This window comes from Sturnira hondurensis, unplaced genomic scaffold, assembly GCF_014824575.4.
Source record: "Sturnira hondurensis isolate 20B ecotype Veracruz unplaced genomic scaffold, ASM1482457v3 Scaffold0004727, whole genome shotgun sequence".
In the NCBI taxonomy this organism is placed as follows: domain Eukaryota; kingdom Metazoa; phylum Chordata; class Mammalia; order Chiroptera; family Phyllostomidae; genus Sturnira; species Sturnira hondurensis.
The window spans coordinates 16526-31397 of NW_028077358.1; the positions used below are offsets into that span (position 1 = coordinate 16526).

General features: G+C 37.8%; 1 protein-coding gene across 1 annotated transcript in view; it reads right to left on the bottom strand.

The window, feature by feature from the left end:
* Nucleotides 1-7783: 7783 nt before the first annotated feature.
* Nucleotides 7784-14872, bottom strand: part of LOC118986960 (olfactory receptor 139-like) — a 44507-nt gene continuing 37418 nt past the window's right edge. Inside the window, 1 exon segment of the mRNA XM_037046004.1 lies at nucleotides 7784-8131. Coding sequence (XP_036901899.1) covers nucleotides 7784-8131 — 348 coding nt within the window.

Here is a 14872-nt window from a genome sequence, read left to right on the forward strand (position 1 = left end):
AAAAAAAATAGACAAGCCTTTAAGTAGGCTCATCAAGAAAAGAGAGAGGACCCAAATAAACACAATCAGAAATGAAAGAGGAGAGATTACAACTGATACCACAGAAATAGAAGGGATTGTAAGAAATTACTATGCAGAACTGTATGCCAAGAAATTTGAAAACCTAGGTGAAATGAACAAACTTCTAGAAAAATATAATCTTCTAAAAATCAATGAAGAAGAAGTAAAAAGCCTGAACAGACCAATAACAGCATATGAAATTGAAGCAGTAATCAAAAAACTCCCATCACACAAAAGCCCTGGGCCAGATAGTTTCACTGGAGAATTCTACAAAGCTTTTAAGGAAGAGCTAACCCCTATTCTTCACAAACTATTCCAAAAAATCCAAAAGGAGGGAAAACTCCCCAACTCTTTTTATGAAGCCAGCATCATCCTAATCCCAAAGCCAGATAGAGACACAACAAAGAAAGAAAACTTCAGACCAATATCGCTGATGAACATAGACGCTAAAATCCTCAATAAAATATTAGCAAATCGCATCCAACAATACATCAAAAAGATCATACACCACGACCAAGTGACATTCATCCCAGGGATGCAAGGATGGTTCAATATTCGTAAATCAGTAAATGTAATACACTACATAAACAAAAGCAAAGACAAAAACCACATGATCATATCAATAGACGCGGAAAAAGGTTTTGATAAGGTGCAACACCCATTTATGATAAAGGTACTCAGCAAAATGGGAATAGAGGGACCATTCTTCAACATAATAAAGGCCATATATGAAAGACCTAAAGCCAACATCATACTCAATGGGCAAAAACTAAAAGCTTTTCCACTAAGATCAGGAAGAAGAAAAGGTTGCCCACTTTCACTACTTCTATTCAATATAGTATTGGAAGTTTTGGACACAGCAATCAGACAGGAAAATGAAATAAAAGGCATCCAAATCGGAAAGTAGGAAACAAAACTGTCATTGTTTGCAGATGACATGATAGTGTACATGGAAAATCCGATAGTCTTTACCAAAGAACTGCTCGAAGTAATAAATGAATTTGTCAAAACAGTGGGATACAAAGTCAATATCCAGAAACCAAAGGCATTTTTTTATATCAACAACGAAACAGAAGAAGCAGAAATGAAGAAAAAATCCCATTAGATATAGCAAAAACAAAAATAAAATATCTAGGAATAAATCTAAGCAAGGAGGTAAAAGACCTGTATAGAGAAAACTACACTACACAATTACTACACAAGCAAAACTACACATTTCTTTCTGAAGAAAGAAATCAAGGAGAACCCAAATAGAACCATATACCGTGTTAACTGATTGGAAGAATCAGCATCCTCAAAATGACCATACTACCCAAAGCAATTTACAGATTCAATGCAATACCTATTAAAGTACCAATGTTATATTTCACAGACATAGAACAAACACTTCAAAAATTTATATGGAACCATAAAACACCCTGAATAGCAGCTGCAATTTTGAGAAAGAAGAACAAAGTAGGAGGGATCACAATACCTGATATCAAACTGTATTACAAGGCCACTGTAATCAAACGAGCATGGTACTGGCATAAAAATAGGCACATAGACCAATGGAATAGAACAGAGAGCCCAGAAATTAGCACAACTCTCCACAGTCAATTAATATTTGACAAAGGGTGCAATAACATAAAATGGAGTAAAGACAGCCTCTTCAACACATGGTGTTGGGAGAACTCTACAGCTACATGCAAAAAAATGAAACTCGAGCACGAACTTACACCATACACCAAAATTAATTCAAGGTGGATAAAAGACTGAAATATAAGCTGTGAAACCATTTAAGCCCTAGAGGAGAACATTGGTAGGAAAATCTCAGATATTCCATGCAGCAAGATTTTTACTGATACGTCCCCTAGAGCAAGGGACATAAAGGAAAGAATAAACAAATGGGATCTCATCAAAATTAAAAGCTTCTGCATGGCTAAGGAAAGCAGTGTCAATATTAAAAGAGAAGCAACTGTTTGGGAAAACATATTTTCCAATGATACTTCAGACAAAGATTTCATCTCCAAAATATACAAAGAACTTACTCGACTCCACTCAAAGAAGACGAGCAACCCAATTAAAAAATGGGCAAATAACTTGAATAGACATTTCTCCAAGGAGGACATACAGAGGATCCAGAGACACATGAAAAGATGCTCAATATCAATAGCTATCAGAGAGATGCAAATTAAAACCACAATGAGATACCAATTTACACCAGTCAGAATGGCTAGTATAAACAAAGAAACAAACAAGTGCTGGAGAGGTTATGGGGAAATAGTTCACTGTTGGTGGGATTGCAGACTGGTACAACCACTGTGTGAAAACAGTATGGAAACTTCTAAGAAAACTAAAAATGAATGTGCCTTTTAACCCAGCAATTCCACTCTTAGGAGTATATCCTAAGAACCCTGAAACACCAATCCAAAAGAACCTATGCACCCCGATGTTCATAGCAGCACAATTTACAATAGTCAAGAGTTGGAGGCAACATAGATGCGCATCAGTAAATGACTGGTTCAAAAAGCTATGGTACATTTACCCAATGGAATTCTATGCTGCAGAAAGAAGAAGGAATTCATACCCTTTGCAACATCATGTATGGAACTGGAGAACATTATGTTGAGCGAAATAAGCCAGGCAGTGATAGAGAAATACCATATGATCTCACCGTTAAGAGGAATCTAAACAACAAAACAAACAAGCAAGCAAAATATAACCAATGACACTCAAATTCGGAGCAGGCTAACAGGGTCCAGAGAGGAGAGGCGAGAGAATCATAGGGGAAAAGGGGAGGGACTCACATGAATAAGTTTAAAGGAGACATGGACAATAATTAAGGTGGGGGACAGAAATGGGAGGGAGGTGTGGAGCACTGGAGGGGCAGGGCAGGGAATATAAAAGAGAAAACTGTACTTGAATAAGGATTAAATAAAAAAAAGAAAAGAAAAATAATGGGGAAAGGACTTGAACAGACATTTCTCCAAGGAGGACATGCACAGGATCCAAAGACACATGAAAAGATACTCGATATCACTAGCTATCAGAGAGATGCAAATTAGAACCACTATGAGATACCACTTAACACCAGTCAGAATAGCTACCATAAACAAAGAAACAAACCACAACTGTTGGAGAGGTTGTGGGGAAAACTGGACTCTAGTTCACTGTTTGGTGGGATTGCAGACTGGTACCACCACTATGGAAAACAGTATGGAATTTTCTAAGAAAACTAAAAATGAACCTGCCTTTTGACCCAGCAAATCCACTGTTAGGAGTATATCCTAAGAACCCTAAAACACCAATCCAAAAGAACCTATGCAGGCCAATATGCATAGCAGCACAATTTACAATAGCCAAGAGTTGGAAGCAACCTAGATGCCCATCAGTCAATGACTGAGTCAAAAAACTATGGTACATTTACACAATGGAATTCTATGCTGCAGAAAGGAAGAAGGAGCTCCTGCCCTTTGCAACATTATGGATGAAAATGGAAAGCATTATACTGAGCGAAATAAGCCAGGCGGTGAAAGACAAATACCATATAATATCACCGTTAACAGGAATTTAACAAGAAAACAAACAAGCAAGCAAAATATGACCTATGACACTCAAATACGGAACAGGCTGACATGGATCAGAGGGGAGAGGGGAGAGAATCATAGGGGGAAAGGGAATGGACTCACTTGAACAAGTATAAAGGACTCATGGACAATTACCAAGGTGGGGGGCCAAAATGGGAGGGAGGTGGGGAGCACTCGGGGGGGGCAGGACTGGAAATATAAGACAGAAAACTGTCCTTGAACAGGAATTAAATAACAATAACATTTTTTTAAAAAAGAATTAAATTGAAAAAATAAAAATAAAAATAAAAGAAAATAAAAAATAAAATGTATCGTATATATATAGTAGTTTTGGGTGATGTTTATCAACTGGGGAGAAGTTAGAACACACAGAAAAATAAATATTAATGTATTAAATATGTCATGTAAAAAGAAATTTTAAAGTGCTAGGAAAAAATCACGGACAAATACTTAACAGCATTTTTATGGAAAAGTCACTTTTTCTAAGCATGATACAAAACAAAATAAATTTCACAAAAATATCAAACTTAATTTGTGAAAGAGTCATCATCCTAAACAAAGTTAAAGACAGCTGGGAAATTTAGAAATATACGCGGAACATATACAACAAAGAGATACTGTCCCAAAACATGAAGTGTTTCTACTAATCATTGAGATAAAGATACACTACACCAAAGGGCCTAAAATATTTCAATAAGCAAATTTGAAAAAATAAATATAGGTAATAAACAGATGTAGAACACCTGCAAGAAATTTCAAATTTAAAAACTGTTCAGTCATGAATCAAATTCCAAAGTTTTATGTACAACACACAGTGAAGTGAACAAGTGAGGTCACGAGCATTTTGAACCTGCCCCTACATTTGGCCTGGAAATTTGTCAAACTCCCAATGAAGACATGGTAAAACAGAGCACAATTTTTGGCAAGAAGAAAGGCAGAATATTTGCAGGTTTTTAAATTTTTTCTAATTTATTTTTAGAGGGGAAGGAGAGAGAGAAAGAAACATCAATGTATGGTTGCCTCTTGTGCATCCCCTGCTGGGAACTTGTCTGCAGGGAACTGGCCTGCAACCAGTATTTGCAGGTTTTTAACTTCATTTCCTTAAAATGGGTTCCCCACCACACATAAACACATAATTACTTTTATGACTGTAGTGAAAATAGTTTGAGAAGCATGGGAAGGTATGTAAATAAGAACATTATCCCAGTATTATTAGCAATTACAAAAAAAGAAAATAAAAAAGGAATAACTCAAATCTCATTAATATAGGTTTAGTTAAAAAGGTATAGTTTATACATGAAATAAAATAGTACACAGCCTTTAGAATAGATGAGTTAGATTTGCTGCTTGACATTTAAGAATTGTACTTTGTAATGCGAACAGGGACCAAACCATTTACAAAAAATTGTGGTGTTTTGATAATTCGTGTGTGTGTGTGTGTGTCAGCATGTGTGGATTCACTTGCCTGAAAGGCTAAACACCAACTGTTAGCAATAGTGGCTTTAGATAAGAGGATTATAGTCAACACAGTATAAAAGGGCATTGGTGACCTTCTCTATTGCTTGAACTTCCACGTTGGGGTATATGACATGCAAAATGAAATTTTTAAATAGCGAACATTTCCAATTCAGAACAAAAAAAGCAAAGACAAATTCTGAAGGAAAGCAAAGAAAATACAAATTGTTAGGAAACCCGGTGAACTCAGAGGGTGGACAGAATGCGGGGAATCCATGTCCTTGGTCATCCTTTGTGATGCTGAGCCCATGGATCAATTGTATCCAGTGGTGATGTTGCCCCAATCCTCCCTTGAGGCTTTACATCAGTGTTCACATGGCCAAAATACCTGAGACACAGGGATTTTGAAAGGAAACAAAAAGCTCTGTTCCACCACAGGGTAAAATGCTGGAGAGTAGAAGTGATGGTGGCAGATGTGGTCCCTCTTCAGTGTAAACAGAGTGACACAGTATTTTTGTTCAGTCAGACAAGTAGAATTGGAGAAGATTAGAGGTGGAAAAACCATGATGATTCCCCTGTGGCTCTGTTAAGTACAGCCCAGAGAAAGTAGAGAACTTACTCAAGGTTGAGAGCTTTGTGAAGCATAGGAAGTGATAAGGTGATAGCTATGTTGCTGGTCTTCCTTTACAGTTTTCTTGACCCTTAGAGGAAGCTGGCTTTTTGTATCCTTGAAAATTGGTGACTCAAACAAGATGAGGAAAGACCCATTGTTCCCCCTGGTTTTTCACAGTAATGGCATGCCTGACCCAAAAGGCAAGGAGTAACTTGGTAAGCTGAAGAGAGTTAGTCACTAACTCTGATGAGATGTTAGAGAAGCAGATGGAGGAAATATCAGCACTCTTTGCCCCTGTTTTCCCCTCTGATAAACCTTCACCCTAACATTCTAGGAACATCTTCTCTTCAGAGAAATAGAAAATGAGTTCCCTGTGCTACACTTTAAAAAATGGTCACCTAAAGACATGCTTTCATTGACTTTGGGGAGAAGGAGAGAGGCATCAATGTGAGAGCGAAACATTGATGGCTTGCCTTCCATATGTGCCCTACCAGGTATAGAACCCTCAACACATGTATGTGCCCTGACATGAATCAAACCTGGAACACTTTTGCTTTATGGGACAATGCTCCAAACAACTGAGCCACCTGGCCAGGGCCTTATGCTACACTTTTAGCACTTTTATCATAATTTAAAATATTATTTTATTCTTGGTAGACTGGATGGACTACAATGATGGTTTCAGGGCTGCCAGAATTGGATGTTTCTGGAAAATGCAGAATAGGAAGCTCACATCTCCTGTCCTTGACCTACAAATTGTGTTACTCCACTTCCTTCCTCTTATCAGATCTCTCCACTGTTCCTCATCTCCCACTCTATCTCTACCCTATTTGACCCCTCCAGTACCTCTACACTTTTGCTTGCAACTCTATCTTGTTTTTCCCTGTTTCTTATTTTTTCATTTTTATTTTTCCTCAAACTCCCCACTTGAATCTTGTTTTATTTCCCCCTATCGAGTTCTTTCTCTTCACCACCATTTTTCCTATCCTTTCAATCACTTTATCCTGATAAAAAATCACAGAGAAGCCATGTCACAGAAATAGGCAAAGGAATTATGAGGGAAATGAATTGTGAAACATCAGTGGCCCAGTAGGTATATCAAGGATAGACACTTAGTCCTAATAGGAAGGCTAGAGGGTAAATTCAACTAAATGATTACTGAACAAAAGGCTAGTAAGCAGCATAGGAGGTAAGATAGTGTTCTAGTTTAGAGATGTACTTTCCAACTAAAACGGAAACTTAAAGTGATACATCACCAAATACAACAGACTTGTATTTACAGATATGGGTTGTCTTAGCTAACAGGTTAGGGGACTAAGAGTAAGAATTTAGAGGGGAAATTTATATGGAATATTCTGGAGAAGAGTTAGTGTTGAAATAATATTCAGATTATAAATGTTTAGCTTTTCAAAGATTTGAAACACATGAGGCAGGAAAGATGAGGAAAATTCATCATGGTATTATAAGAGGTATCATATGCGCTGATGGAGTTTTAAAGTTGTGTGCACAGTGATCATGCTCTCAGGAGTTACCAGAGAACACAAGATGGCACAGCTCCCCATCTGTCTCCTCTGTCTGCCAGGGAATTTCTGTTTGATAGGAAAGAGACGAGGTGCTCTTTTAGTCTTGTAGCAGCCTGATGAGAGAGAGAGAAAATAATCCTGACCTCTAGACCTAAGTTTTATAGACAGACCAACCATACCTGGACCTGAGGGAATCAGATGACCCCCTGGTAGGGAAATCTGCAGGGATATTTTTGGAAACCCAAAATCTAACCAACCAAAAATCCATTCCCTGTGGGATACGAACCTGTAAGCACTCCTAGATTTCACTTCTACCCAATATAGGGAGCAGTCAGTGACTGAAGTTGTACTTTGTCAACTGACCTGACCTAGCATTACTTTACATGCCCAAGGCCTATAACTAGGCAGAGCTTCTTTGAAAAACAATAACTATTACTACCTCCAAAAAAGTATCATACTCAGAGAGATGGAAGCAGTCCTGGATCATTTGTTCTAGCTATTGGCTCCAGAGGATTTCTCCTTTATTCCAAAAAGAAAAGGAGGCAATGACACTGCACAGTTTATCAAGTCAGTGACCGCTTCCCTGTGATCACCCGCCAGAGGGCATTATACACGTGAGGGTTCCAGAGGATGTAAATTACTGGGTTCATCATGGGGTTGATGATAGTATTAAAAATTCCAACAGCTTTATCCTTATCTGAAAGCTTGGCTGAACCTAGTCGCATGTAGTTAAAGATACCTGAACCATAGAATAGAGCAACCACAGTGAGATGGGAACCACATGTGGAGAAGGTTTTCTTTCTGCCCTCCACTGAGCAGATTCGGAAAACTGCAGCTGCCACATGGGCATAGGAGGTGACAATGAGAGCCATGGGTGTACCTGCCATTAAGAAACCAACAACAAAGAGCAACTGCTCATTGAGCTGTGCGCTGCAACAGGACAGCTGGAATTCTTTCTATTTATTTATTCAAAAATAAGGAAATACACTCCTCTCTATGGACTAAGCCCTTTCCTAAGTTCCCCCTTTCCACGTAAGGACTTTCCTGCTCCCAAGGAGACACCAAATCTATTAATTCTCTCACCACATTTTCTTCAACAGCTTTAGCTCATTTTCTGTTGTATGGACAGGTAATATCACCCTCCTGGACCTCCCTTCCTATCTTAGTTGAAAGAATCTATTTGTATATATTATGAAGGGCAAAATCCTTGGGAAAAAACAATAAATAGGAAGTATATTTCTGATTTAAACAAGGCAGAGTAATTCTGGAGCTTTCTCTTCTCAGAAGTCATCTCTTCCCAAAATAAACAAAGCAAGAATAAAGATACGGGCTTTATCTTCTAAGAAACTAGTAAATCTCCTAAACTCTAACACACAAACTAGATGAAAGGACTTCAAGAATAGTGGAGACCTGCCCTGGCTGGTGTGGCTCAGTGGATTGAGTGTGGGCCTGCGAACCAGAGGATTGCAATTTGATTCCAAGTCAAGGCACATGCCTTGGTTGCAGGCCAGTTCCCAGCAGGGGACCCATGAGAGGCAACCATACACTGATATTCTCTCCCTCTCTCCTTCCCTTCCCCTCTAAAGATAAATAAATAAATTTAAAAAAAAGAATAGTAGAGATCGGAGAGTGGTAGAAAGAAAAAATCCATGATTGTAGAAAAAGCCAGACGAGTACAATTTTCTATAGAAAAAGGTACTCATTAGGGAATAAAACCAAAAGCCATTCTTTGCAATAATGGGAGCAGAATGCATAGTATGGTGTCCTACCACCTGTTTTCCTGAATTGCATTCAAGAAGCAGGGGAAAGCTAAATAAAGAGTCTCACAGGTAAGCTGTGTTTCCTGGCTGTACAGCAAACATAAAGCTGGGGTGAGGGATAAAGAAAATACACCATTAACAGTTCTAGTTACATTGAATACAGACAGAGAAATACTAAAATAACTCACCCTTAATTTTGAACCATGAGAGTGCCAAAATAAATTATTGTTATGCAAATGTTCTAAATTCTGCTCCTGATTCTACAGTAAAAAGAGCAGGATTCCAAGGAGAAATAGGCAGTAACAAGGTAACAGCTAGTGGATTTTAGTGACTTTAATAACAGAGTTAATTTGACTGAAAACTAAGGCTAAACAAAGCCTCTATATAATTAACTATTCAAGAGGTAGAAGTGATATATACATCTTTCCCGAGCACCCATGAAGCATTCACCCCCCCCCCCCCAAAGAGCACATATAAGCCAGGAATTCAGCAAATTTCAAGAGAATAAATAATATAGACAATAGAATTTCATCACAATCCAATTAAAGAAAAATGGTTTTTACAAATAAATCCCAATATATTTTTTAAAATCCTTAAGAAAAAGTTGGACAAAAGAGGAAATCAACACAAAAACTAAATAATATCTGGGGGAGAAGAAAATGGAGATAACAAAATCAATACACACTACACCACAAGGATTATCACTAAATCAATGTTCAAAAGAACATTAATAGCCTTAAATAAATATATTAAAGAACAAGAAGAAAGAAAATTGATTAAATAATCATATCAAGAAATTAGAAAAAGAATTATAAGAAAGGGTTAGAGGTTAGTAAAAGAGTGCAAACTTTTAGTTAAAAAAAAGAATAAGGTTTAAGGATACAATGTATAACATGAAGACTATTGTTGATAATGTTGTATTGCATCATTGAAATTTGCTAAGAGATCTTCAGTATTCTCACCAAAAAAGGTAACAATGTGAGGTGATGCATGTGTTAAATAACTCCACTACAGGGCTCCTTTCACAATGTAAATGTATGCAATCATCAGGTTGTGTACGAGAAACATTAGTTTTGTTTGTCAGTTATACCTCAAAAAGCTCAGAAAAAATAAAAATAAAACAATATTTTATAAGTTTTCAAAAATGGACAAGTTCCAGAATAGACTAAAGGAGATATACGAATTTAGTATATGATATAAATATCATCTTAAATAAATGGGAAAATGTAATGTTGAATAAAGCCATGAATGGGGTAATAACATAGCTGTCTGGAAAAAACATAAATTGTATACATAGCTCATACATTTTGCAAAAATAACTTCTAAGTGGATCAAACATTTAAATGCAAAAATTAAAATTATTGGGGAAAATGGAGAATTTTAATAGTGTATAAGTGACTCAAAATATAGAAAAAACTTTAAAATAACCAAAATTGATTAATATGTTAAAGTTTTAATATTCCAACAAATTGGCAAAGCTAGAACTACATTTCCCAAATTCCATTTTCTGCATGGTTCCCAGTTAAGGTTAGCCACAAGGGGAAGTTGCATGGTAGTTGCAAGGTAGAATTGAAAAAGAAAAAGGGTAATTTGGCAATATTTTTCAAAATTACAAATATGTTTTCTCTTCTACTCAACAATTCCATTTCTGAGAATTTATCCAACAGAGATATGGTCACATGTAAAAAGTGACATACCATATTTTTAGGATTGTAGGACACACCAGATCATAAAACTCACCTAGGTTTTAGAGGAGGAAAGTGGAAAAAAATTTCTGAAGCAAAAAATGTGGTAAAATATTTAATGACCTGTGACCCTGCTCCACCGCCACCCCACACACACAGTGAGCCAGGTAAGCTACATTCAGACTGTAAGATGCAACCCCCTTTTCTTCTCAAATTGGGGGGTGTATCTAATAATCCAAAATCCGGTATGTGTGAGGCTATTTGTTACAGCATTGTTTGTAATGGCAAATATTTGAAAATAACTGTTCATTATTAGAGGACTGACTAAACTCATCATGGTATATCCTTACAAAAGAATACAGTGTAGAAAACACCTGTATCTCTGTTAATTTGAAAGACATCAAACCCATATTTTTAAGTGCAAAATACAACTGTACAGTGAACATAGTATGCTTTGGTTTGCATTGAAAAGGACAAGAACACACACACACGCACACTGATACTATACAACTTCATCTTCATTTTAACACACACACACACACACACACACACACATTCATATACACACAGAAACATGACCTGAAGAAAATACCAAAGCTTATCAGCAATTTTAGTGACAATATGGGTGATTTTTATTATCTACTTTCTGATTTATCTATAATGACTAGATTTTAATAATATTTAAAATAATTTAATAATATTTTTATGAAGTATCACGTCCTCAGCATGATCCTGACATGCATATTATGTCCCACATCACAATCAACTAACTGAACAAAAGAGAAATCAGAAACGCATCCCCTATGATTTCCACTGTGCAGGCCACCCCAACCTCCTCCACACTAACAGAGTTTCCTGGGAGCATTCCCAGATAATAATCATAGCTAATAGTTACTGATCTGGGCTAGGCACTGTATACAATTCCAAGTGCTTTACATGCATTAATTCGTTTATTCCTCACAACCTCTCTATTAGATGGGTACTATTTTTAATCCCTGTTTTGCAGAAAGAACATGTCAAATAAAGCAAGAGGCAGAGGCAGGATTTTAATCCATGTAGGCCAGAGTCCCTGTTCTTAACCTTTACACATACCATTGCTCTAAGGAACCCAAGATTTCTCAAGGATCATAAAGCCCTGTCCTCCTCCTGTGATTCTCTCAAAATCTGTTTCTGACTCATTCTTATGACTCAGAGACCCACTCCCATGATCAATAGCTGTGCTCTGGTAGGTCTCAAAGTCTTGCCTTGCAGGCTGTGGTAGCTGAATTTCAGTTGAGTGCCTTGGGTGGATTATGGTCCCAGTCAGCAACTGCCCCTTAGCCTGATTTCCCTTTTTATTTTAACCCACGTCATCAGATTGCAAACTTTGTGACTTCCTATATCCCCACCTTTACTTATGCTATTTCCTCTATATAGAATATCCTTCTTCCAACATCACATGGTCAAAGTCTTCCAGACTCAATTCAAATGTTCCCTCCTCCAGAAATGCCTCCCTGATCTGTGCCCATTTTAAAGAGACAGTTACATCTTCAATATTTCCACTACACTTTGTCTTGACATGGCACTCACCACTGCACCTTCTGGCACAATCATTTAGTGATCCAGTGTAGTCCCGCCAGTCCAGTTTAAAGAAAAGATTCATGTCTGATTTAACTTTAGGAACTATATGCATTAAATTCATTTTAGTTATGTATCATTCCATAAATAAATGAATATTTTCTGGCAAAGAAGGCACCATTGTGGCCTATAGTAGTAGGGAAAGGGTTTCTGGGAGAACAGGATTTGTGCCAGACTTTGAAGAATTGATATGCTTTGGAAGAGGTGAAGAGTCATATGAAAGGCACCAGGTTAGTGCTATAGAGATGACTCCTCCTTTATTTGTCTAGATGGGGCATGCAGTTGTAACAATCCACACAATGACACAGCTTTTCATATAAATTTCTCATATATTTTCTGTAATCAGAGAAATATTCCTTAAAAATAATGTCATGAGCTGCTGGCTAGTCTTCAATCAATAAGGGATAAATCTTACAGAAAAATTTCTAAATTCTGAGTTGTGCATTGGACTCTTCATCCAGGACATCCATGTTGATGAAATCACAAGAGTGGTCATTGGTGAGGAGTCCCTTCTAGATCACTCGTACTATTGAGGTCCTTCTCCTGCAATTCTGTTATTCAGGCTTTCTATTATGCAGTGATCACTTCCTGCTCTGAAGTTCCAGTTGGGTCCTTCTTGCACTGGAGGGTTGGTCTTAGGGACCTGGTCAGGCTGCTCATAAGGAGTGGTTTCTGAGCAGGGATGTTGAACACTGAGTCTCATTTCACTGGCCCATAACAGAATAAAAAAAGAAAAGAAAAGAACAAGCTTTCATCTAAAAGACGGAATTGTAAAAATACCTGGAGGAGGAACCCCAATCTCTGGGTTATAGTCCCAGGTCTTGCACTCACCTGATATGGCATCCTGAGCAAGTCTCTTATTTTTGCTAGTCAGAGTTTGGTTGCTGCATCTGTAGAATCAGGAGGTTTCACTACTTGATTAACAACTGAAGTCCCTTCCCTGTTACATGGGAGCAGAGGGAGGGCCATGAAAAAACTCATCAACTCATCTTGTGTCCACATAAAGGCCAGTGAAGTTTTATGGAAAGGGATGTAAAGGGGGTGACTATCTTCCCAAGCTCACTCAATTACTCTGGGGGCAAGTAAGGAGCTATACATACGGAAATGAGATAAAGAGGAGCAGAGACCATCTCTGACATGGCACTTCACCACAGTGTTATCCTTGTGGGAGCTCACACTGAGCCCAAGATGGGGAAGAAGAACATGGGAGAGCTAAGGACAAGTAAATAATCCAGGCTCTAATAAATACTATAGCTGTAAAGCATTGGGGTCTCATACATCTGTAGTGATTTAGAAAATGTCCAAACATCATCTGCACCCCTATATTAATCTGCGGGGATAATTAGGGCAGTTATTATAATAAGTCCATTAAACATGGGAGCTGTTTGCATTCCCAAAGTCACCCAGGGAACTAGAGGTGGGGCCAGGACTGAATCTGGGTCCCCTGATGGAAGGTTTTGCTCTCCCAGATGTCTAGTCCAGGTGTGACCTGTGGGAGGAGACAAGCTGACTCCTAAACCTAGGGATAAGAAAGAAACCCAAGAAAGGAGGCAAATGCTGGAGAAACTTTCCAAATGTCAAATTCTTAATGAATCCTCAGGAATAAAGTACTTTCTCACCTGAGGCCTTGTTAATGAAGGCCACAGAGACTGCATCTTGGGAGTCCCATAACGATTCGGATAGGTGGCAGAAGCAATGTGCTGTGCCACAGGGCCTGGGGACCCTGGGGAAGTGGCACCCCACCACAAGGTTCTGGGCCAGGGCCTTAGAAGATGACACTCTGGTGGTGGAGATAAGGAAAGTGGAGAGGTTGCTGTAGGGAAGCCCTAGGACTCTCATGTCCTCCTCAATTAAGTGTTCCCATCAGCCATGTAATAGCCTATCCCTTCAGGAAGACTGCGGGCCTTTGTAGATGAGTAGACCTGCTCTCCCAGGTATTAGCAGCTACTACACCCCTTTGGACCCCAGTTTTCTTACCTGTAGAATGAGAGTAATATAGGGATATTACTTCAGGTTGCTGGGAGAACTTAATGAAATAATACACAAAGCTCCTAGTAGGAGACCACNAAAACTAAATAATATCTCGGGGAGAAGAAAATGGAGATAACAAAATCAATACACACTACACCACAAGTATTATCACTAAATCAATGTTCAAAAGAACATTAATAGCCTTAAATAAATATATTAAACAAGAAGAAAGAAAATTGATTAAATAATCATATCAAGAAATTAGAAAAAGAACTATAAGAAAGGGTTAGAGGTTAGTAAAAGAGTGCAAACTTTTAGTAAAAAAAAAGAATAAGGTTTAAGGATCCAATGTATAACATGGAGACTATTGTTGATAATCTTGTATTGCATCATTGAAATTTGCTAAGAGATCTTCAGTGTTCTCACCAAAAAAGGTAACAATGTGAGGTGATGCATGTGTTAAATAACTCCACTACAGGACTCCTTTCACAATGTAAATGTATGCAAGCATCAGGTTGTGTACCTCAAACATTAGTTTTGTTTGTCAGTTATACCTTAAAAAGCTCAGAAAAAATAAAAATAAAACAATATTTTATAAGTTTTCAAAAACTGACAAGTT